The following is a 23,631-nucleotide window of genomic DNA, read 5'->3' as shown; positions in this document are numbered from 1 at the left end:
GGTACTTGCAAGGAAGTCCAAGAAAATTTCTTTTAATTTGTGGAACATTTTAGCTTCCATAATTGCCATAAATCTACTTGGTTTTTAAGTCTAGTTATTATTTTTTCTTATAGATGTCACCATCATCCTAGTAGCAAAAGTAACAAAAGGGGTGATCTTTAAATTACAAAATGCGTCATAAAGCTAATAAAATGGTTGAATTCAAGCTGAATGAACACTTTTAATTTCAGAATTTTTCAGACAAAGAGTGTGCAAATAACTAGCCTTAAAAACATTTTATATGCATGGGGTTTTTTTTGTTTGTTTGTTTTGGTTTGGGTGGGGTTTTTTTGTTTTGTTTTGGTTTTTTGAGTTTTTTTGGAAAAGAAAATCCAATCAACTCTAATTTGTTTCACAGAAACATGGCAGTATGACCAGCCTGGTTAATTTGGCTAATTCTAAAATTGAATTCTTGCACCTAGAACTGTGGGCTTGACAAAAGGCATGCATTAAGCCCTTGACAAAGAAAAAGTTATCCAAGTGACGAAATATGGAAAAGTTCTGTAGACCATGACTTATTTTTTATGACAGAGTTTTTATGACAACATATGAAGCTGAACACAGAAACATTGCAGAGGAGAGCTAATATGCTAAGAAATATCAGATTTAAATTTGTCAGATCAAAAGGTTCGGTGGATTTTGTTGGCCTTGTGATTGAGGAGTCGAAAATGGCCAGTGATCACAGCCCTGAAACATGAACACTTTAAGTTTTGGCAGCACCTGCCCTTCCCCAATTAGGGAAGCCATAGCTCTGACAGTGCCCATAAGAGGTAATGATAAACATTACAATCTGAGATTAGCAACCTCTGAGGCTATGGGGATATCAACACACAGGATAAGGCTCTCAAACTAACCAGAGATCACCTTCAGCCTATAATTGGGAAGAGAAAAATAGCTTATGCTTATGCCAGCCTGCTCTCTGCTTATCCACATTCCAGGCTCCCTGCCCAGATACGTCAAGTTACTTTTCTTTCTCAAGAAGGGGCCAACTGATCCCTTCATATTTTAGGCTGTACTCCACATGAATATTAGTATTTCTTTGTATTTTTGCTGTTTGCATCATTCTGAGGATGTGAAACAAATTTAAATTAGATTTTTCTGTCCATTTTCAGGTCTACTGACATTCAGTTCAGTTAGTGTTGATCAAGGCTCATTTTATGGGTTTGTTGTGTGGTTATGGGTTATGTTTGTTTTGTTTCCTTTTGGGGTTTTTTGTTCGTTTTCCTGTTGTTGTGTGGGTTTTCTTTCTCAAATCATGAAATAAGGGAACTCTATGGAAAAACTACAATAAATTTTTAAAAACACAGTAATCTCTCTTACACAAGTAAGATTTACCATGGATAAAAACAAACTTTCTGATTATCAGTCTGTTCTGCATAGTTCACGTGTATTTTTTGGCATAGAGACTACAAGAGCTTTTGTCTGAATGTGCAGAAGCTCATGTTTCACTCACACTGACCATCACCGAGCCACTGTTTGCAAAACTGTGCTGTCGGTCCAGCCAAAACTGACAAAAGTGTTTAGCATGGAGCTGGCATCTGCTAACACAAATGCAAGATGTAAAGGCATGCTACAATTTCCAAAAAAATGGGCTTAGTTTGGAGAAAGTATTTTTTTTTCTTGGTATGCTCCTAGATGTGCTAAAGCATTTGAATGAGTTGCAGTTAGTAATTCACTCAATAATACATTGCTGGTGCTGCTGGTTTCTTCACAGACTGTTTTTTTAGTGTAAATTTGCTGTCCACATTCTTTAAAGGCTTTGAAATATCTCTCTTCAATCTTTTTCAACTGTACTGCTGTTTTTTATCAGCAATAATTCACTTGTTATGACTAAAAATTAATTTTGGATAATCCAAACACATATAAGACATAATGAATTTACTGAATGTTCTGAATGATTTCTCTTAATGACTTACAGCATGCTTTTTAATGTGGAAACACTCAGACAACAAAAAAGTGCTTGCACTTTTGTGAAATGGCATTCACTGCAAAGCTGGTGAAATGAATGGATACAAAAGCATAATGTGCTTGTTTGTAAAGCTCACCGTCTTCTAATCAGAATTTGTTTTACTTGTTCCCAGAAACCTGGGTACAGAAAAGAAAATAATTTTTCCCTGAGATTAGAAAATGCTAGTCTTTTAGTAATATGGGTTTACTAAGAATAAAATCATTAGTATGTGGGATTGAGCCACTTTGTTACATGGTCTGAGGCCTAGGTGGGCAATAGAGCCCATAAGGAGTCAGGTTTGCCTGTCTCTTGCAGGACTTGGAGTTGGTTGTGTTTTGAACAGCTGCTCTTCCTGAGGTTACACTCTGATTAAAAGAGATGTCGTCTTGTTAATCCATCCTGTGACGGAAGTGACAGCTAAAAATAAAGAAAAAAATAGCATAGAAAGGAATATGCTGGCCGGGTTTTTGTTAAGAATAGAAAGCAATGCTGTCAAGTGCTGAAAATAATTTCCTCTGTCAGAAATCTTAGAGTCAGGGTGGTTGTGTAATAGGACCAAAAGAGAAAGGACAGATTAGACTGAGATTGCTGAATAATCACTTCTTTCAGAAAAATATAGTCTAATATCTGAAGGCTTATTCAAGAAAAATATTTCTCTTGGACCTGGAATTAAATATTGACATTAAATCATCAAGTACCTGTGACTCAGAGCTCAAATCCATTATTTGGGTTTGAAAATGCTTTTCCCTGATCACTTTCATGAGATAATAACTGTGCTTTTTGCATCTAGATTACAGATTTATTGTGAGCTGGGGTTTATTTATTTGTTTATTATTTGTAGCAACACACAAACCTGAAAAACAAGAAAAAATCGAGAGGAAGGAACCCCCTAAGGGTATGTATTCAGCTTTTGATATTCTTCGTCTTTTTATCAGTGATTCGAAATAGTCTAATCTATTGATTCTTAGACTTTTCTTGTAGATCCCTATAATGTTTAAAGATGGAGGAGGTGTTATGAAAACCAGCTGGAAGGAGAGTGACGTTTTTTAAAACAGTTTGAATTCATCATTTTACAGAAAAGCTGAAATTATATTCAGATATTAATTAATAAGTCTTTACTGTACTCATAAGTTAAGTAAGAAATGCCCAGAGTACAAAGAGATGTCCTTTTTATTCTTCTTGAATAAATCCAAGCATATTATTTGTACTTGAGAATATTTTGCACCAAAATGTAATGACTAAATTATAACATACTGGAAATTGTCCCTGTAGACATTCTGCTTTGCAAATCTGCTTTAAAAAAATCCTCCAGATTAATTTAGGGACACTGGGGAAAGGTTTTAGAGAGAATTTAATAATTTCCTGGTGGTGTATGCCAACAACAAATTATAGATCTGTTGTAGGAGTAGGAATCAGGATACTGATTACTCTCCACCCACAAGTCATGAGTTAGCTCTTGGTTACAAGAGCCACCATCTAGTTTGTCTTTTGTGAGGATATTTTAGCATAATGGAATTTTGGTGGAGTGCACCTACTTGTCAAAACACTAATTCTTCTGAGAATATGTCCTTTGCACTAAGTTATGGCTAATGAAGTCTTGGGCTGGAGGAAGGAACATACTCTGGAAGAACAAACAGGCCAATGACCATAATAAATTACCAAAAAAAGAAAAGGGAAGACCAAATATCCAGCCAGAGCAGATTTATTCAGGCCAAGAACACAAGTGAATGTGCACCTCCTGAAAGCTGTGCTTGACTAGGCCTTTCTAACAGTCTCTGATTGGAGCTTTTCCATTTCATATAAGTAATATTCAAAGTGCCTTGAGCTAACAAGACTGATTTTAGAAGTTAATGGTACACATATAAATTGACGTGTCTGTTAGAATGAAGATTTATTCGTAGAAAATAGACTGGTGATAGCATGGGAGATTTTTTCTGGGATTTGGATAAATGACAAAGCAAAGGCAATAATGTCCCGTATTAAAACATGAATTTGTCTTTAAAACTTCTGTTATAATGTGGAAAACTTGGGGAACTCTTCAACTTGATTTCACAGGAGAACAATATATAATGTTTTATTAAGTTTCTCAGAACTGGAAAAAATTATCCTGTTTTCCAAAATTATCCCAAGTTTTCCAAACTCAGATAGTGAAAAAATTTACAATTATACTGCCTTAGCTTTCCATAAATTCCATTAATATTCTGTCTACCTGATGGTATTTTTTTTTTGAAGTGAATTATTAATTCTATTTGGTGAAATATCACCAAAACTGCTATGGAAACACTGGTATGTATAGAGATTCTCTGTATTCACAGTACTACTATACTTTACTTTCAGACTGTACATTAAATTTCAAAACTAAGACTATGAATGTGTGTCTTTCTAAGGTCCATTTCATCATAGTGCAAGTGGACTGCATTCCTGTATTTTTGCTGCTTATTTTCTACATTAAATACTTTGCCATTTCAAGATCCAGATAATGGAGAGTATAAATAGCATCCTATTCTAATCTGTAATCAACTTCTGGGTGAAGTTTAAGGAAGTTTTTTTGATGACACAGAGAGTAATTAGAAGTGTCTCAGTCAAACTTAGCAGAGTCTCGCTCAGAGATGTCAGCCATATTCTCATGTATTTCATCACTATATTGCTTAAAAATGTGGAAGCCTGAATATTGCCTCCCATTATTCTTTCACGTCCAGTTATATATGGAATTCATCATATTGTGAAAGAAGTTTCTTATCTCCTTGTGTTAGACTAAAGGAGTTTTACTAAACTTGGATGAAATCTCCACAGGAATTAGACTTAAGCTAGACTTGAATTTTCACAGCTGTTCTTTCAGAAAGTGCTCTAAAACCCACACAGTTATTTTTCATTTTCTGGAAAATTACAGTGTAAAATCCTAAGAAAAGCGAGTGGAAAATGTTCTGTGAAGTAGTGTATAGCATAATGCATTTTCCACTGTCATAATGTTAGTTTTACTTTGCACATAGCGGGTATCTAATTGTGGTTCTGAGATCATCGCTGCCAGGGACTGGTCTCAGCTAGTGCCCATTACTAGCTATCCATATCCATTACTAGCTATCCATATCCATCACTGGCTGTCCATTTCAAGCCAGCTGGCAAGTCACAGATGTCTCATTTGCACATGTGATTCTCTTCTGCTCCGAGATTGATTCCAGGGTTTTACAACCTGTGTCTGACAGAGTATGGGGTGGCCAAGGTGAAGCCCTCTTTCTAGCACAGGCAGCAGCATTTACTGCGAGCTGTGCCTTAGTAATTGACAGTTTTCTGAAATTCTTCTGGAACTGGCAGACCATTGCAGGAGATGATGTTATGCAGCAAACAGCTGAGGCATGTTACCATGGCAGTAACTTGTTAGCCAGAGCTGGCTGCTCACACCCCTGTAGTATGATGTACACTGTGAAAATATGCACGGGGCAGCTCAGCAGTGACACACACTGCCACTTAGTATCCTAAGGCTTATCTGGGTGAAATTGTTTTGGATTCTTAATTTTTTCCACTTTTTTTTTTCTTTTTCTTTTTCTTTTTCTTTTTCTTTTTCTTTTTCTTTTTCTTTTTCTTTTTCTTTTTCTTTTTCTTTTTCTTTTTCTTTTTCTTTTTCTTTTTCTTTTTCTTTTTCTTCTTCTTCTTCTTTTTCTTTGGCTATATATAATGCTTTCTTTCTTTCCTAGTGACAAGTAAAGAAAAACCAGAAAGACAAGAAAAACCTGAAAAAAAGGAAAGGCATGCAGGTAATTATTTAATCTCAGAATTTATTTTACATTGGGAGGTACCTCAAAGCTAATCCTTATCCAATTTCCATTTATGTATCCGTTTGATTGGAGGAAAGAAAATGTTATAAAACGATATGAATAAAAATAATGAAACCATACAAAGGTTTTCAGTCTTACACACAAAGTAGTATTTAATATTCCTTCTGCATGTTTTTGTTGTGGTTTTTTTTTGGTTGTTTTTTTTTTTTTTTTCTGGGGAAGGGAGATAATATATCTTGTACTCTGGATTAGTGTAATCTTATGATAATCACTGAGTATTTCCAACACTTGCAATAAGGATGGTTGCTAAGAGACTACGGTCATCCAAGAAAAAGGCACCTGACAGCCCATTCACAGAGATAATCAGGAAGGCCATGTGGAAAAAATTAAACATTTTAAATAGAGTACGGAGTAGGACCAGTGCATAGCCACTAAGTAGGCCAGAACTAATTATTTCAGTAGTTACTCTCAATAAATAGGTATCCAGCACTGGTTTATATTCCCGAATTTTTACTTTTTTCTAAAACACCTGCTCAATGCTCATGCATACATTTTTATGTTCCTTGGATAATCTCATATGCCATATTCAAATATGCAACTGTGTGTTTTCACATGATCCCTGTAGGCCACCTCAGGGCACATCAGCCCATGCAGAAATCAGTTCTGCACATCCATGGCAAAGTTACTGTGCAAACACTAATCATAAAAAAATTAGCAAATCAGAGCCCACACAGGAGAATATTTCAGATTACCCACCACTCAGTGACTACCGCACAACTCGGGTGTATTCTGAAACCTGAGCCAGAAACCTAGGAACTACACAGCAGTTAATTTTAATTTGTAAGGTGGAAATTAAAAGCAAACAAAAAGTCCCAAAGAACATTAGTTATAATGTCACTGCAATTAGATTTGTAATTAATTATAGTGCTTAATCATTCATAGCTGGAAAAATTGTTAGTTGTTCTGTGGAGTTCAGAAAATCCTTCAGAAATTAACCAAAGTAATAAACAAGAAAGCTAAAAAATAGCAATAAACCAAAATAAACCAATAAATTACTGTATATAAATATATTAAAGAAAGAAAAACAGTAAAAAATATAAATAAGTATGACTCTTCTTGACTGTCTTCTTTCATGGGATGACAGTGGAGCTAGAAAGGTTGCTGCTCCTCCAGCCAATGGTAAAGACCTCAGTGCTGGCAGATGAATTTTTGAAATTCCAATCCCTTGTTTTGGCATCAAAAACAATCAACAGCAGCTGAATCAATCTTTCTCATTCTTTGCATGCATAACCATGGTGTCTACTTGTGTTTCTTGATCCTTTTTCTTTCAAGTGCAACTTCTGTTTTTTTTAATGACCATTAAAATTATTGGTTTTATTTCTAGCTATTCACAAAGAGAAACCTGAAAAGCCAGAAAAACAAGAAAAGAAAGCACCATCTAAAGGTATTGCAGATCACCATTAAAAGTTGTACAATTTAAGGGCTTGATATCTTGAGAGAGTGTGGAGAAAAGTATTTAAAGTACAAAGCTCTTCTAGTTCATGTTGTATATTTTTTGGGTGTTGTCACTTTTGCTTGAGCAGGTCTTGATCAGCCCTGGAATGAAGTCTTGCTCAGATTATTTTCTTGGGTTTTTTTTTGGTTTTTTTTTTTGTTTTGTTTTTGTTTTTGTTTTGGTGTGGGTTTTTTTTGTTTGTTTGGGGTTTTTTTTTTGTTTTTGTTTTTGTTTTTGTTTTTGTTTTTTTTTGGTTTGTTTTTGTTTTTGTTTTTGTTTGTTCTTTTTTGTTGTTGTTGTTTTTGTTTTTGTTTTTCTTTATTTTCCTGTTTTGATGCACAGCATTTATTACAAATCATTCTTGCACAGCTAAAAATGAAACCTATGACTATTTTATTTGCACTCCCTGATGCCTTTTGCCTGCACAAAGGGATTCAGTAATTTTCCTGCAAAGAAGGTTTTCTCTTGTGTATTAGTTTTCCACCTGCTGCAGACCTAATGCAAGAGGATTTACTGTCTCTTGGTCTGCGTCTTCCATCATATCCAAAAATAGAATTTCATTTTATCACCTTTATTTTTTTTCAATAACATTTTAATTTCCATATATGATGTGCTCTGTCTTCTATGGCAGCAGTGGCTTTGGTTAAGATTTACATATCTAATAATTATCATATATATTTTGAAGTAATATCATGGGTGTGTGAGGGATGATTTTCACTGTTCTTTTGACTGACAATTCCATTTTTTGCTATAGTTTGGAGAGGAAAATTTTAAAATCCAATCACCTTGCCCTATTATGCCATTTTTAAAGACTAAAATTTATTGTTGCTTGGCATTTAAATGTTTTTCTCTGAGGTTAGGTATTTCTCCATGGCAGATAATTCTATAATGAAGTTCAGTTTCAGTCTTTGTCTCTTTTTACTTTACTCAGTTAACTCTTGAAGAAATACTATGGAACGTATATTCCTATCAGCTTGTCGTGGCATTGAGAATAATCTCATGGTGTTGAGATGCATGAATTAACTAGGTTTAATTTGAATATTTTCAGATAATATGGTACAAATATACAAATCATCCTTTTTTTTTTACTTGACCAAAATATAAGGTGAAATGTAAAACAGAAAGAGTAAAAGTGAAGAAAGAAAGAAAACAGGATGAAGACATAAAGCCTTAAAAAACTTTGAAGGGTAACCATTGTCCAGTCTCTCTTTTAAAAGGATATTGTTCATTTTTTTCTACTTTCAGTGCATAGCTTGAAAACGTGGGATTTTTTCATAAAATGAAATCATGCTGAAGTAAGCCAGAGAAAATAAATGCCCATAGTGTCTGTGTTGATTTGAAAAGCAAATAACTTCCAAGAATCACTGAGATAGTCCTAATAAGCAGCCAGCCTCTTTACCCATTTATCTTCTGTTAGCTAACCAAATAATCACTTAGAGCCTTAATGTGTTTAATACCAGCCATGACTCCAGTCACTGGCTGGAAAATTTTATGAAGGATTTGGATGGTGTAGCTGCTGAGATTTGTGGCTGCAGTGGGACATTGCCAGGCTGCCCTCTCTCGGGTAGTTTCCCTGCTGTGAATCCCAGTGGCATCAGGGCATCAGGACAGTTGTCCTCAGCACGCCCAAAGGTGCATTTCTGCCAGCTCAGTGTTACTGAGCTTTCCATTGCCAGGCCTGCCTCCCTTTTCTCAGGGGTCTGCTCTAAACTGGATTAGCTACCAGCAGTGCTGAGGGGTTATTGCAGCCACTTGCAACCCCTAGGAAATGAATATATTCAGGTCCTGGCCAGCTCTGGGGAATGGACATACTGAAAGTTGTGTGGCCCTCTTCCCTCACAATCAGCAGGTTTTCTTTATGCTTGTTACAAAGACTCAAGGTAGCTCTTCAGGCTCTGATAAAAGCTCCAGAAAGTCTCTGTGATATAAATGATTTTTAAACACATAATCTAAAAACATCTTCAAAAATAAAACCAAGTCTAAATATCAGTCATGTCTCACATAAGCTGGAATTCCAGGATGGAATTCAGTTACAGAGGGTGTTGCTTTTATGCAGTTATCAGTTGAAAGAAGTGTAATATACTCTCAAGGCTGGTTTGTTCTGGTACTCTGTCTGGATGGTGACCAGGAGGGCAAAGATAGAGGTCTGCATAAAATTTTAACAGTCTTTCTGGAACATAGTCATGTGTGTGTGTTTACACAGTGTATCTTAAGCAGACATGGACTCACTCAAGCTGGCCTCTGAAGTGAGCACCAGACTTATGGCTGTGTTTGCAGACAATGAGCCCAAGCTAAGAAAAACACCTTTCTGGAAGACAAACACAGCCACAGGGCTCCCTGTTGGCTGGAGCACAAGGCCAAGTCCGTGTCTGCTCAGCACTTGACATGAGCAAGTTTGTTTCTTCTGGAATATGCAGTAAAAACATTCCCTAGGAAGATTCAGATCTGTGACTCACTTGTTTTCTGGAAAGGGAGCCTCAACACATATTTTGATGTTTTTTACCCCACTACATGGATCTGAAAACAAGAATTTTGAAAACTGAAAGAAAAGGAATTGTAAGGAAATGTGAAACTTCCATTGATGATGTTGTATTTTGGCAATATTTTCTTGTTCTTTGTGAGGATTTTTTTCCTAATATGCAGTTGTTCTCATTTCCAGTAACTCAAAAAGATGCACCTGAAAGACATGAAAAAGCTGAAAAGAAACCTCCTCCAAAAGGTATTTATTTATCTATATTACAGTTTTTTAAACTGAATTGACATCAAAATATATAAACTTTATTTTATTCAAGCAGAGATTGTAAATGTGTGTGAAACTTCAGCTACATGAAACTAAAATGAAATTAATATATAATCAAAATTAATATGTTTATAGAACATCCAGGGATTAATTCTATGCTTTATCTCTTTCAAAATCTGTTGAAATTTCAGAATTGCATATAAAATTGACAATAAAAGTATGAACCACCATTTTACTGAAAAACAAGTAAGCCTACCTGCAAGTGATCTGACATACATTTTCACTATAACTAGTTAAGGAAATTAATTCTACACTAGCCAGCAATAACTGTCTTTGTCTGGGAGTAGTAATGCTCTTATATAAAAGTATCTGACTTCTGGTTTGCAATAGTTAGATATTTCACTTTGCATATTGATAAAATCAATAAATTTAGCCATCTCAGTAAATTAACACAAATAAAAGTCTAGAGCCTTACAGAAAACAAAAATTTGGTAGCATACAATTTTTTCCTCAAGAATGGAGACATTTAGATCTATGAAGAAAACAGGAGTATGAACTTTGCACTAAACTAATTAATTTAAAACATACCCAGTGGTAGTTTATACTTCTATTGGATTTTCCACTGGAGTGAACTAGAAACAAACATAGTGGGAGAATGCATGGCTCAGGTGAGAAAATGCTGCTGATACATCAAAGCAGAAAGAACACTTTGGGTCTCATCAAGCTCTGTGTAGCTTCAGCTACAGATATTTACAATTTGTTAATTCTCCTTGGAAGTCTCCTCACTCTGCTGAAGGACATCTCATGAATTGGTCTCAGGTTCATGGCACTTTCAGCCCCATGAACCAGTGTAGAGTCAGACTCAAGAACTCAAAACTTCTTGGACTGAGACCTAGAATGGATACATGAAAGCAACCCTTAAAATGACCAAACACTATTTTCCAGCTTGCAACAGTTTAACTCTGAAGTCTAAACTTGTTCAGATAGTACCTCCAGTATTTGTTTGCTTAATGATCAACATCTTTCTCCCTAGTTTATAACATAAAATTATCATATTGGAAGCACTTAATATTATTTGTTTTATTCTATTATATTTAGCATCAGCCAAGTACGTGGAATTGCACTGAAGATAAAACCTCTTAGGATCTCATATTTCTGTTTAATTCTTCCTGGTTTGAGGGAATTATCATTTTCATCAGATCTTACCAAACTGTTAATAATGAAGAAATGCTCATTATTAAAAGCACAATATAAAGTAATGGCACTGAGTATTATATCGGGGGCAGAGCATGACACTGAAAGCTTTTTCTTTATTACCTGCAGAGGAGAAGAAAGTAAAGAGCACTAAAGTGGAAACAAAAGCTAAAAAGGAAGTGAAGGATGGAAAAGGAGAAGCAAAGACGGCAGAGAAGGTCAAGCAGGCAGAGACAAAAACAACAGAAACTGGGCTAATAAAGGCCAAAACGAAAGTTAAGGAGGAGAAAGCTCTTCAGACTGTAACTAAATCGGACAAGAAAGGTAAACAAAATGAGGAGGAAACAGAAGAAGATCCTAAAAAGGTAGTAGGGAAGAAAGAGAATTGAGTTAAATCTGTCAAAGACCAAAGTCCATCTATGAAAAACAGAAGTGCAGTACAAATAAATTCCACATGAACCTCACACTGCTAGGATGTGATTCCAGAAAATAAGTTTAATGTATATAATAAGAAGGCTCTAGAAGTTTGTCATGGCTAAAGTTTCATTTTAATTTAAATCCTTCTTTACCAAGGACCAATTTCTCTTCAGATAGATATGAGACTTCATGGATTTGATCAGTAGCATCTAATGTAGATTGCAACCAGAGTTATTTTTGAAAATTCAGACTGTCCAATGACCTATTGCGAATTCTGGGGTTTTTTTCTACATCTGCATATGTCCTCTGTAACCATACTGAAAGTAGTGGTAGTGTAAAGGGAACATAATCATTTATCTAACATCATATTGTACGAGGCACTGTCAGGTTGTCAGGTATTGTACAACATACTGACATACCTGCCTGATGTAATTTAATGTGAACAGCTTCCAAATTTCTTCCAAAAAGGAAAGAAATGCTATTACTCTGGTGAAAGGAAGAAATTAAGTGATAAAGCAAAGAATCATCATGCATTGACATCATATAGTTAACAAGGTGTTAACTGTATGCTCCACTTTGTCAGAGTAAGCCTGGGTTCTTTTACTCCCAGGATGCACACACTGGTTCCCTGATTTCCCTGTGGCATTTCCATGGCACTAAGCACAATCTTGCATGAATGAAGGCAGCAGGGCCTGGCTTTCTGTGTGAAATGCCACACTGCAGCCCCGGGATTATTCTGACATTGAAAGAGGCAGCTCAGTGCTGCATAGTGCACCTATCTGATCTTTTCAGCTTTTAACCACAGATAAATCTTTGTGCCTGAACATCAAAGAAGCCATCCCTGCTCGGATATCTGAGTCTGCCTGATCAGATTCTCTCAGATTTTCATAACCATCACTCTGGACCCCTTAGGAGTTGCCTAAATTATACTTTTCCAGGAAACTGAGAGATTCTGAGACATAGCCCACTTTCTGATATGCACAGTGTGCTGAACTAGTATTTTTTAACATTTATTCATATTCCAGTTAATTTTGTCTTTTACTTGAAATATTGGGACTTTGAAGCATGGAATCAAAGCAGCATCTATCACAGTGATTGCTGTGGCCAAGGACAAAGTTCAGCAAATTGTTCTGTTGGCTTGGGAGGTGAAAATCTCTTTCAATTTTTGTTTGCTCTGGCAGAGTTTCAGTGCACAGTGGGATCCAGTCCATACCATTAAGGATAAAGCTCTCAAAAAGAAATGCTGTGCAGATGACAACAAAATATTTTAAGTAAGGATCAAAGATTACAGAGACCAATAGAATAATGGTGGGATTTGTTTTGTTGGTTTGTTTATTGTAGGATTCCCAATTCCCAGTATTTATCTTTAGATGATAAATATTAACAAAATTATCCATCTTGACATCAAACATTAACAGATCACTTTGCAAGTCTTCTTTAGAGTGTGACCCCAGTGACTGTGCATGGAATCCCAGCAGGTGAAAATGAGACTAAGCAGCTGGAGTGGAGGAAGGAAGGAGCCTCTTCAACTGCCTCTATCACTGGAGACAGGGCTACACACATCTACTGAAAGCTGGATTTCCTACTGTCGTGCTTCCTTTTTCCACCATAAGCCACTGCTGCCCAGCTGGATACTTTTATATTTCAGTCCCCCTGTGTCCCAAAGTGAACATAATTTTAAAGTTTTGCAGAGATTTTCTGATCCTGCAATCTTTACTTTTACTTGCTCAAGGGAGTAGTTCTGCCAGCTTATCTGAAATAATGTAAAAAATATAGCAGTGATCACAAAAGAGTTGTTGCATCATTTAGTACTGAAACTTAAATTTAAAAAGATAGGTCATCTCCCTGGGTAAGTCACATTAAGTCCAATGACAGAAACATCTATGAGTATTTTTATCCTTGAGAATCTAGTCCCAAATTATGACATGACTTATTATCACTTATATCAATATTTTTGCCACCATTATGGAGTTTTAGGTGAAAACTAAAGTGTGAAATTCTCCTTTTAATAAAGGAGTTTAGATTAAAATGGATTTTAGCCATGAAGAGGCACTTGAAAAATCATATTCATTTAAAATTCCTTAATTTCAATCTTTACTGATAGCATTCCTATGAACTTAAATGGGATGTTACAATGCACCTTGCTATGTCATTTAGAAAATATATTTTTTTTATTGAGAGCTTCACATTCTGCCTTAAATTTCTTTTATAAATCCCATTTTTTCAGTTGAGTTGCTGAAGAAATATGAGGAGAAAATTAATACAAAATCTTTTCTCTGAGGTACAATTAAGATTAAGGCTTTTTTTAAAAAAAAGCTTATTCAAATTACGTTTCCACAAAACAAAATAAAATAAATCCACAAAACAAACAAACAAACACCATCCCCCCACCCCCCCCCAACCACAACAACAACAACAAAAAGATAAACAAAACCAACAACACAGGCTGGTTTATTTCTGGTCTATACTACTATGTTTAAAGGATAGATTATTTTTATATCAAGTAAATGGTCTGACCCTAGGGCCTCAGGCTGTGTCCATATCCCAGCTCAAATAGAACCAGCACAACAGGCTTGTGCTCTGCCCAGGCATTGTCCACAGAGTGTGCTGTCCCCTGCTGCAGTTTTGCTCCTTATCTTCTAGCAGTCTTTTGTACAATGCCCCAAATGGTCCAGGAAATCTTTCCAACAGGCAGCAGAGATAGAGGCATCTTGTTTTGGCAACAGAGAACTAAAAAAAGCAGCTTTTTGTGCAAGAGCTGTGCCCTGTTATTTGCTTTCTGGGCTAAAATGTTGGCATTGCTCCATTTTCTTTATAAATACTGACTGAGGCCCTATTGCAACTGTCAGTGTCAGTGCAAACACTTTGCTGGCTTCAGTAGCTTTAGGTGGGCTTAGGAAAACAGATCTCTTGATGTTTTCTCACACACGCTGTTTTTGTTTTTGTTTTTTTTGTTTTTAATTTATCATGTAAACTTAGGAAAGATACTGTAGCCTTAAGGATAGGATGCAAAGTTGGAGTCAGTCAGAAAGATAAATTTGAATGCCCAAATATAAAAGTAAAAATTATTATGAATATTCATTAGTGGTTTTAAAAGGCAATGTTTACAGCCATAGCCTTGTGTACATGCTAAAAGTTTTGCCCCAGGCTCTACAATCCTGAGTAGTATTATCCTTGCCATCTCACTAACACAAAGCAGCTGCCTAGGCTTCTATCCACTAGAAAAAGTGTTTGGATATTTGTCGAGTTGGTAAACTTTTCCTAATTTCTACATCTGCATAAGAAACAATTACTTGTAGCTCTTCATCCAAGAACTGCTGTATCCGTCAAGATAACAGCAGCAGTCACAAAAATGCCTCAGCATCAAGTGATAGGGATGTAGCAGTGACTTATGTGTGAAAGTCAAAAATGTAACAAGTGTCACATACTTGGTAATTACATTTTGCATTTAAATGTAACAGCAACGCCATTTAAAAAAACTTTAATTATTCCAAACCCCATTGGACTTGGCAATGGGGAAAGCAAGTGGCTGTGTAGATGAGTAGGACAGAGATACCACAGGAGATGGAGAGAGGAAGGGATGTAACTTCTACAGTGTAGGAACTACGCCAGAAGAGTCGTGGACAGATGGATGGATATGCTTCACTCAAGGACAACTGAGAACTAAGTCAGCTAACCAGAGCTGGCTTTTAGACATCAACATTAGCTTTCAAAGCAAGTGCCCCTTGGAGTCAGTCCGCTGGGGCAGCAAGCTGTTTTTTCTGACCTACAGAAGAATCCAGCAATACTGAAATTCTTTTCTGCTCAGTTAAAGCTGATAATTTTCCTCACCATTTTTAATGTTAGAAATTTTTATTAAGGTCTCCAGCTCTGCTTATGTATAGGAGAAATCAATGGACAATCAATGCTTCTGGAATCAGCATTTCATTTAATTTCAGAAGCCTTAATTTCTGAAGAGTATAGTTTAAAAAAGAATATATATATATATGTCTACACACAAATTTAATATATACATATATATTTACAAAGGTTAGTGTTTGGAAAATGATTCTGTAGTGAAACAGTAGAATTCTGTGGAAAATCTTGTTGCTATAGGAGTGTAAGTGTACAGAGTTCTCTTTATATTTCCATTCACTAAATATACATATTTATTATATGGGTAAAAACATAAAAAAAATACTGTGATGCAAACCCTTTTTTTTTTTTTAATTCTCTATCAGCTGTCTGTGAAACTGATTTTCACAGATAATGAAAAGTCTATGGGACCTGTGGCCAGGCAGCAGTTTGCACTGTACTTATGCACAGGGTTAGCATATATGCCAAGCAAAGAAAAAGAGGTGGAAGCTCTGGGACACTGAAAGATCTGCGGTTCTTGGCTAGAGGTTTTGAATTAGATCTGGACAACAAATTGTCACTTTCTGAACATGCGAATCACTTGAACGTCAGGAAAAAAACACAAATATATAATAGGACTACCTATGAAAAGGCTACTGAGATGTCTTTGAGCTACCAAACTTTGTCTTCATTGTTAAATACAAATGACATTCTAAATTTACTTTCTTCATTACTCTTCTTTTCCTTTTTGCTCTGTTAGATCAATATGCGTTCTGTCGCTATGTGATTGACATGTTTGCGCAAGGGGATTTTTATCCAGGTACTTTCCTATATCATTGAACTCTGTTCTAATATTCTGATTCCCTGAGAGTTTTTGCTCCTTTATGTATTAAAAGTGTGGGTTTTATTATGGAGAGGTCTCACAAGAGCAACAGAGAGTGTGCAAATAGTTTTAATAAAGCATAAGAGCTAATGGCTGTTTTATTAAAGCTTCTAATTTTCTGTCTACAATGCATGAATTAAAATCAAGGTTATGTTAAAAGTAGAGTCAATGGAAGGCTGTAGAAATTGCTAAAATTTTCCATGCTTCTTGTGGCTGAGATGCAAATGGAAGAAGCTTATTGTTAATGGCTTATTATTTGTTTTACTGGGTTTTTTTCCTCTACAAATAGCAAGGCTTAACTCTAAAAGGCTTCAAAAATAGATCTTTCATTGTTGTTAGTATATAAAATACCTTAGCTGATCCATTACTTCTGTGCTTTATATTCTCTCTTCCCACATCTCCATGCTAATCTGTTCTAACACAGACACTTAATTCCTCATTGAAAAAAAGAAGATGGAGCTACTGATGATGGTTGATCATAGTATTAAGTCTACCTTGAACTTATTAAATAAATATCCTTCCTGCTGAAGTCTAGACATACCACAGAGAGGACATAACCCTAGGAAAGAAAAGCAATAATATTCATGAAAAGAGTCAAGGAGAGAAAGTTTGTTCAGATATTTGCACAACAAGCTCTCCACTGGTACAGCTCTGAATTAGTTGGTTTTTTTCCTTGTCACTGCCTTGTGGCTTACATTTTCTCTTGAGATGACCAGGTTCACACAGAGCTGGGAAGTCCTAAGGATGTAGCTGAAAAGAGAAGACTCCCACAAAGAGGAGAGGGAGAGCACAGATTTTTTTGGAGAGAAAATGAATAAGCTTGGGATTCTGTTGGGAGAGGGTTTGTGTGTTCTGTTCTCAAAGAGTGACATGAAGAGAGAGTGGCTTCCACTAAAACAGAACAAAATTCTGCATCACCTTTAGGACTTCTAAAGACAGCCAGTTATAAACAGAGGGACTGCCTTAGGCTCAGAGGGGGACAATGATTAGCCAAACCTTCCAGAGACTGTCAGTCATGCCTTGATTTAAAAAATAATGCCCTGCACCAATGTGAATGACCTAGTTTCAGGATTTACACAGTTGTACCATCAACAAATCACATGAGAAATACTTTCATGGAGATCTTCAGGATCATTTTACAGTTCTCTTGACATTTACAAGCAACAGTAAAAAAGCCTTTTTTTTCCCAGAAGGCTCTCTAGCCTGTTTGACACTCTTCTGAGGCAGAGCAGACATGCTGTAAGAAGAGAGGGTTTGGGTTTTTTCAGTTTTGACCTTTCCAGCTACAAGAAAATTGGGAAAACCATGAAGGGGAGCAGTGAGACAGAAAGGGAATTCTGTAGCTTGAATTTCAGAAGATAAGACTTGACTCTTCCCTTGCAGTGTTTGTTGTGTCATACCAGTGTGCTGTGACAGGCTTGTAAGAAACCACAAGTTAAAGAGCTGAAAGACATTAAATGGACACAGGGTGATCAGATGGCCTTACAGGTGAATGAAAAACTAGGGTGACAGGTTTAGGCTCCAAAAAGTGGAAATAAGTCATAAAGTATCCTAAATAATCTAATTTTTTTAGGTGAAACAAAAAAATACAGCCCCTTAACATCTGCCAAAGTCCATCTGGGGCTCCACCTGTAAAGCAACTGCTTTTTGACCTCTCAAGTCACTTGTTGACCCCTGAAGTTAAATGTTGCAGACGGTTGTTGTGTGGAAGCCAGATACATTTTTGTGGAAGGGAAAATAAGCAAAAGCATTGCCTTCAAAACAAGCTTTAGTCAACCCACTAGCTGTGAAAGGCAATGCTGAAACACCCAGACTCCAGAAACACTACTCAGTGTTCCTGAGAAGCAAAGGATGGGTGAGGTACGATCAGCTTTGGTTTGTGGAAATCACTGAGTGCCACCAAGCAGTACCTGGTTAGTTTGTTACTGTCGTTCTCAGGCAAAGTGCTCATTTTCCACTGCACTTTTGTGAACAGAAGTATTGTTGTACTTGATTTTACTGAATAGATAAATGTGGGGAAAACACCCTTTATTAACCTTAATACCCAACTGGCTTTACCATCTGGTATATTTTATCCTTTTATCTCTGTATATTCTATGGTAAAGAACTTTGTCTAAACAAAGAACTCTGAGTGCAAATCAGCTGAGGAATTAAATTACAGTCGCCTTGACACTGCAATTATTTCAAACAAGGAATAATTTCTATCAATCTCAATATTGCCATTTGTGAAGGAGAAAAAAAATTCCGTTGTAGAAAATTCCTTTACATAACCATATTGGGGTTTTCTGTGATTGATTGCATTAAACATGAGCTTCTGATTCCTTAGGCAAAATATATGGATTTATAATATCATTAACAGTACTATCATTCAACATTTTTTCTTTCAAAATATTTTTTCAATGTTTCTATTATAAAAATTTATATACATTACTTCTAAAATTAGGGGGGTTTATTTTTATATAAATTTTTAACAAGAACTTATAGAAAAGTAGCTCACTTAATATGGCATTTTACAGTGCTCAAACAATTAACATTAAAAATAAGGCTCAGTTCCTTAAATTTCATTAACAAATACACTTTTTAAAATATATCAATTAATGCATTTTGTCAGTCACATCGATCTGTTGGAGGTCAGTTAATGCTCTTGTGTTGATTTTAACAAATGAAGCTGAAACGTTCTTCAATTGCTCAAAGTTTCATAATGACACTCCTGTCTTAGCTATAAAACATGAATTAAATGTACACAGGGAATTCAAGGAAGCCATAAAGAAAGAATCTTTGCTAAGCTTCTTCATGCAGCACCAGCTGGTTTTCTTGTTTTGCTGGTTAGTATTCGTCCTTGATACTGACAAATTTTATGGATGTCCTCCTTTAAGCAACAGTAATTATATGCATATCACATAACTGGTAAGAATTATATTTTAATTTTTATGAAAGAGAAGTATTTGAGGTTTTCAGCCCTTTAAAACAGATAATAGTGGAGTTTTAGCTATGAACTCATTTCTTCTAATCCAGAAGTCCTTCCCATGAATATCACGACTGCAGCAGTGACCAATTGGATTCTACTGATACATTTATAGGAAGACCTCTTGAGGCCTGCTGCATACAGTATTAAATAACCCCCTGCTTTCTGATTTTATCTCTTGTGAAATAGACCTTAAAAATATTTTTCACCTTCTGTCTAACATGCTTGTGATAAGTGACAATTTCTCAGAGGAAATGGTGAATGTTCTTTCATAGATTTTCTTGTCTTATTTGTCCCTGGACTTCAGTTGCTCAGCTGAGGCAGTACTGTCTCAACATTAATAAATCACTCTGCCCAAATTTCTCTGTACTCCTTTTGTCCATCTCTAAAGGAAGAATTAATATACATTTCTTTCAGGATTAATTCCCCAAGTCTTCCTCATAAAGATTAAAACCTTAGGTGGAAACTTTTTTATTAAGAACATTAGTTCTGACAGGTACCTTTATTTTTCTACTGGTATTTCTTAAATGCAAGACAGCATTTTTGATGCAGAAGGTCGCTGACTTATAGTTTCATGGATATAGTCTATTCCACGTATTCAATTTTTTTTTATGTTCCTGTATTTTGTTATCAATAGTATTTCTAAGGTTCTTATTAATAGTTTATTTTTTGTTGGTAGGAGAAAGGGTTCTATTTTAGTAGAAATTTTGAAACTTGACTTCATAACTATTTTTTGACTTTAGGGGGTTTGAAATCTTCACCCATGTGGAGGGATTTCAGGGGCACTAATTGGTCACTCTTTCAGCATGGAGCACATTATTCTCTGAGTTAACTGGATCTACTCTTTTTATTCCCCCAGTGCCATACCTCTATTTTCCCACTCTTCCCTCACTTTCCCTGCAATACTTGCCAACCACTACTCTGGCAGATCAAGGAGCTGTTCTGATGAAATGCCTTTTTTGTTTTGCAAGCACTGAAATTGGATTCTTGCATGTCTGTCTTTCTGCATGCCACCTCAGCATGTTGAATTAGGAGTGATAAGCATGTCTTGGGTATTTAGTCATAAAATGCACTTTTTTTTTCTCACAGGCATATTGTCTACTTGTGATGCGATTTTGTTTTCTTTTTAATCACTTCAAAGTTTATTTTGCCTGCATAGTTTTACTGTTCTGGTTTTGGTTAAACCACTTGTATTTCACAGCACACTCAACTCACTGCTGGATGATCTTTACAGTTGCCTAATTGGCAACAAAGACAGTGGGAGCACAGATGTAGTATTATTCACAATATAAACTTTCTAAAACTTTAGCACTGAAGCACACAATTGCCCTATGGAGCTTGTACCACTACATAGCTGTTTCCAATAACAGCTGAACTGCAAAGAATGTGGCTATATCAGTTCCTTTTATCAGTGTACCCATATATGTTCATTGTGTATTTCCATGCCGGGGTCTCAAAGCCAGTCCCAAAAACAATACAAAAGCCAATGTGATGTAGACAATTTTACTTATACTGTTGAAAAAAGATATAAGACTTGGAGAAATTCGCCAGGATTTCTGGTATGTGTGCATTTACAAGAGACTATCCTACAGGGTAAAGCAGTCACTCCATCTTCTCAGTAAAACGATCATTGAAACTTCACCTTTTGCACATATGCTCATGAAACCGCACCCCTCTAACAAATATGAAGAAATTAAGGCCAATTGTAATGAGAATCCATGGGGAATCTTAGAGACTTCTTGGTCCTGTAAAGTGTAGGCTGAAAATCCTTCATGTGTCCAATTTTCTTCCAAGGTTTACCTCTTCCCCACTGTCAAGAAATATTCTGTCAAAGAGAAAGGGTTACTGTTATTACACAGTACAGCAAGAGAATTTCAAGACTGTCAGTGTGATACTTGCCATTTAATATCAAAAAAAAAATCCAGATACTGGTATAAAGGTAACCAATATTGAAAGATCATGAACTATATAACTGCAAAAAACAAACAAACAAAAAAACACCACCAACAAAAAAAAAAAAAACCCAAACCTTAAAATAATAAAGACTAATTTTGAAAGTAGAAATGCCTGTATTTGCCGTGGGTGGGCTGTAGCACTGGAACTAAATACTTGCCCTCCTCTGTTCAGATAGCTTTAGGCTCTTGAACTATTTTTAAGTGTCACTCCTACTTGATTAGACTAGGACGTGTTGTGGGTATCTCAATGACAGGGAGTAACATTTCAACTTGTTACATTACATTTACATGGAGACAACTTTGATATACTTTCTTTGGGGATATATTTAATGAAGTGCAATTAGAAGAAGAAATAAAAGTCAGTCATAATAAATAAGAAAGTAGCATATTATTAGCTTGCTGTTTGGAGAAATTCAGCATGAAAAACTTTCAACTGAGTTATGGGCTTTCACATTTGAGATCAAATGCTGAAGAATATTATTTTTTCCAATGGAGAGATGCTTTCTGGTGCGAATGACTCAATAGCCCTGTCTCCAAAGGTAGAAAACAAATCAGCCAGATATTTGTTTAAGTGAAAAGAAAAAGAAAAATATGGGAGGCAATGAGACTTTTCCAGTTTTACTTTTTAAATTTTTTACTTGTTTTACTGCCTGCTGAGGGAAATATTGTAACCCCAAATTTGAAAAGACTCATCTGGATTCTTCTTCAGAGATAATAGTTAATTGTCCATCAGTTTATCAAAAATCTGTTTATATGATGAAATCATTTCCAACCCTTTTCTTTCTGTGGATGGCATAAGTGGAAATGATTGATCTACAGAAGTATTTATTTCTCTAGTAATATCTTGAGAGAGTTTAAAATGAAAGAATTAATGAACAGTAATCTTAAATACATGTATGAGAAACTAGAAATTCAGTTTGAGTTAAAAAATTTTCTAACTAATTTATTAATGAGCAATTCTTACAATAAACATTATCATTTGGAGCTAAATATTGCATCTTTAAACTTCTATTCAGCTATGAGAAACTATAAGAGGATATTCACTGATCTTATTTTAACAAGATTCTTGTCTATGAGGGCCCCCCACCCCAAATCCTGTCTATTTCATCAAACTCTGAAATGACATTGATCTCTCAAAGGGGATGTTATCAGCATACAATCCTAACACCATCCCACAGAGGCAAAATAACTATCCCTTATTCCCAGTTTACATCATCTCCCTGTGAATCAGAGCCAGATGCTGGCACACAAAGCTGCATCTGTCAACACTCTTATGGCACTTCATTGTAACTTGGCCAAAAAATTTCAAACTACTCCCTCTCTTGGAAACAGCTACAAAGGGAATGTGTGATATTCTGCTTCTGCAGAAAGGAATGGATATCTTTCTTTGATAGTTCACTGCAAGGCATTCTGAGGGTCAAAATGATGTGATACAAGAGAAAGCCAAAAACCTTTGCTGATGTAAATGAGTCTAAATCATTGATTTTAATGGAAACAAACTAATTTAAACTGTGAAGGTAAGAAGATTAGAGTAACAAAATTATTCTCATACTTGCATTATGTATCATTACTACTATTTAGTAGCATAAACATTTCTCATAGTTCAGTAAACAAATTTAAAAATGAAGGATGATTTCAATGGAGGATCATCAAAAGACTCAGCTACTTTAGTTTTGAAAAGTAAGCTATTCAGAAAATAAAGGCAAAAGTTAAATGCCAAAAAACCCTCCTAAACAGCTATTAGTAAACAAAACTTTTCCTATTTAAAAGGTAAAAATAAGTTTAACAAGTGGCTTTGCAAAATACTAATTGCATTTAATGATTCATTGTCATAAGTGATTTCCAGTAAGAATAATTACAACAGATACTAATGTATCAAGTAACTTAAAAATTGGAAGCATTCCAGAAGCAGCTTGAAGCAGCCTGAAAGGCACAGGCACAAGTTCTTATGAAGGAATGTAACTACCCTGATATCTACTGGAGAAGTAACACAATGAGGCACAAACAGTGCAGGAAGCTGCTGTAGAGCATTGTTGACAACCTCTTGTCACAGGTAGTGGAGGATCCCTCAAGGAATGGTGTTCTTGTTACCTCACAGTGACAGACAGGGAGGGCCTTGTCAGACAGGGGAAGGTTGGGGGGCTGCCTTGGCCCTGAGGCCATGAGATTGTGGAGTTCAGCACTGGGCAAGGAGGGAGCAGGCAGTGAGTAAAATTGCAGCCATGGATTTCAGGACAGCTGACCTGAGCCTCTTTAGGGATATTCTTGGAAGGATCCCACAGAAACAGATCCTGTGGGAAAAGGGTTCCAAGAGACCTGATTGATATTCAAGGACACTTCCTCCAGGCTCAAGAAAGGTGCACCTCAATGAGCAAGAAACCAAAGAGG

General features: G+C 35.9%; 1 protein-coding gene across 16 annotated transcripts in view; it reads left to right on the top strand.

The window, feature by feature from the left end:
- Positions 1 to 23,631, top strand: part of TRDN (triadin) — a 235,493-nt gene that overhangs the window by 69,581 nt on the left and 142,281 nt on the right. For 14 of the 16 annotated variants that reach the window (XM_063389925.1, XM_063389928.1, XM_063389922.1 and 11 more), the window contains 6 exons: positions 2,829 to 2,882; positions 5,680 to 5,739; positions 7,145 to 7,204; positions 9,915 to 9,974; positions 11,319 to 11,513; positions 16,201 to 16,260. In XM_063389925.1, coding sequence (XP_063245995.1) covers positions 2,829 to 2,882; positions 5,680 to 5,739; positions 7,145 to 7,204; positions 9,915 to 9,974; positions 11,319 to 11,513; positions 16,201 to 16,260 — 489 coding nt within the window. The remainder of the gene's footprint in view (positions 1 to 2,828; positions 2,883 to 5,679; positions 5,740 to 7,144; positions 7,205 to 9,914; positions 9,975 to 11,318; positions 11,514 to 16,200; positions 16,261 to 23,631) is intronic. The other 2 variants (XM_063389927.1, XM_063389923.1) reach the window with 1 other exon arrangement.

The sequence above is a fragment of the Prinia subflava genome, chromosome 2, assembly GCF_021018805.1.
Source record: "Prinia subflava isolate CZ2003 ecotype Zambia chromosome 2, Cam_Psub_1.2, whole genome shotgun sequence".
NCBI classification, from domain to species: Eukaryota; Metazoa; Chordata; class Aves; order Passeriformes; family Cisticolidae; genus Prinia; species Prinia subflava.
Note: the sequence above shows the minus strand (reverse complement) of the source record. Positions and strands in the feature narration are given on the sequence as shown.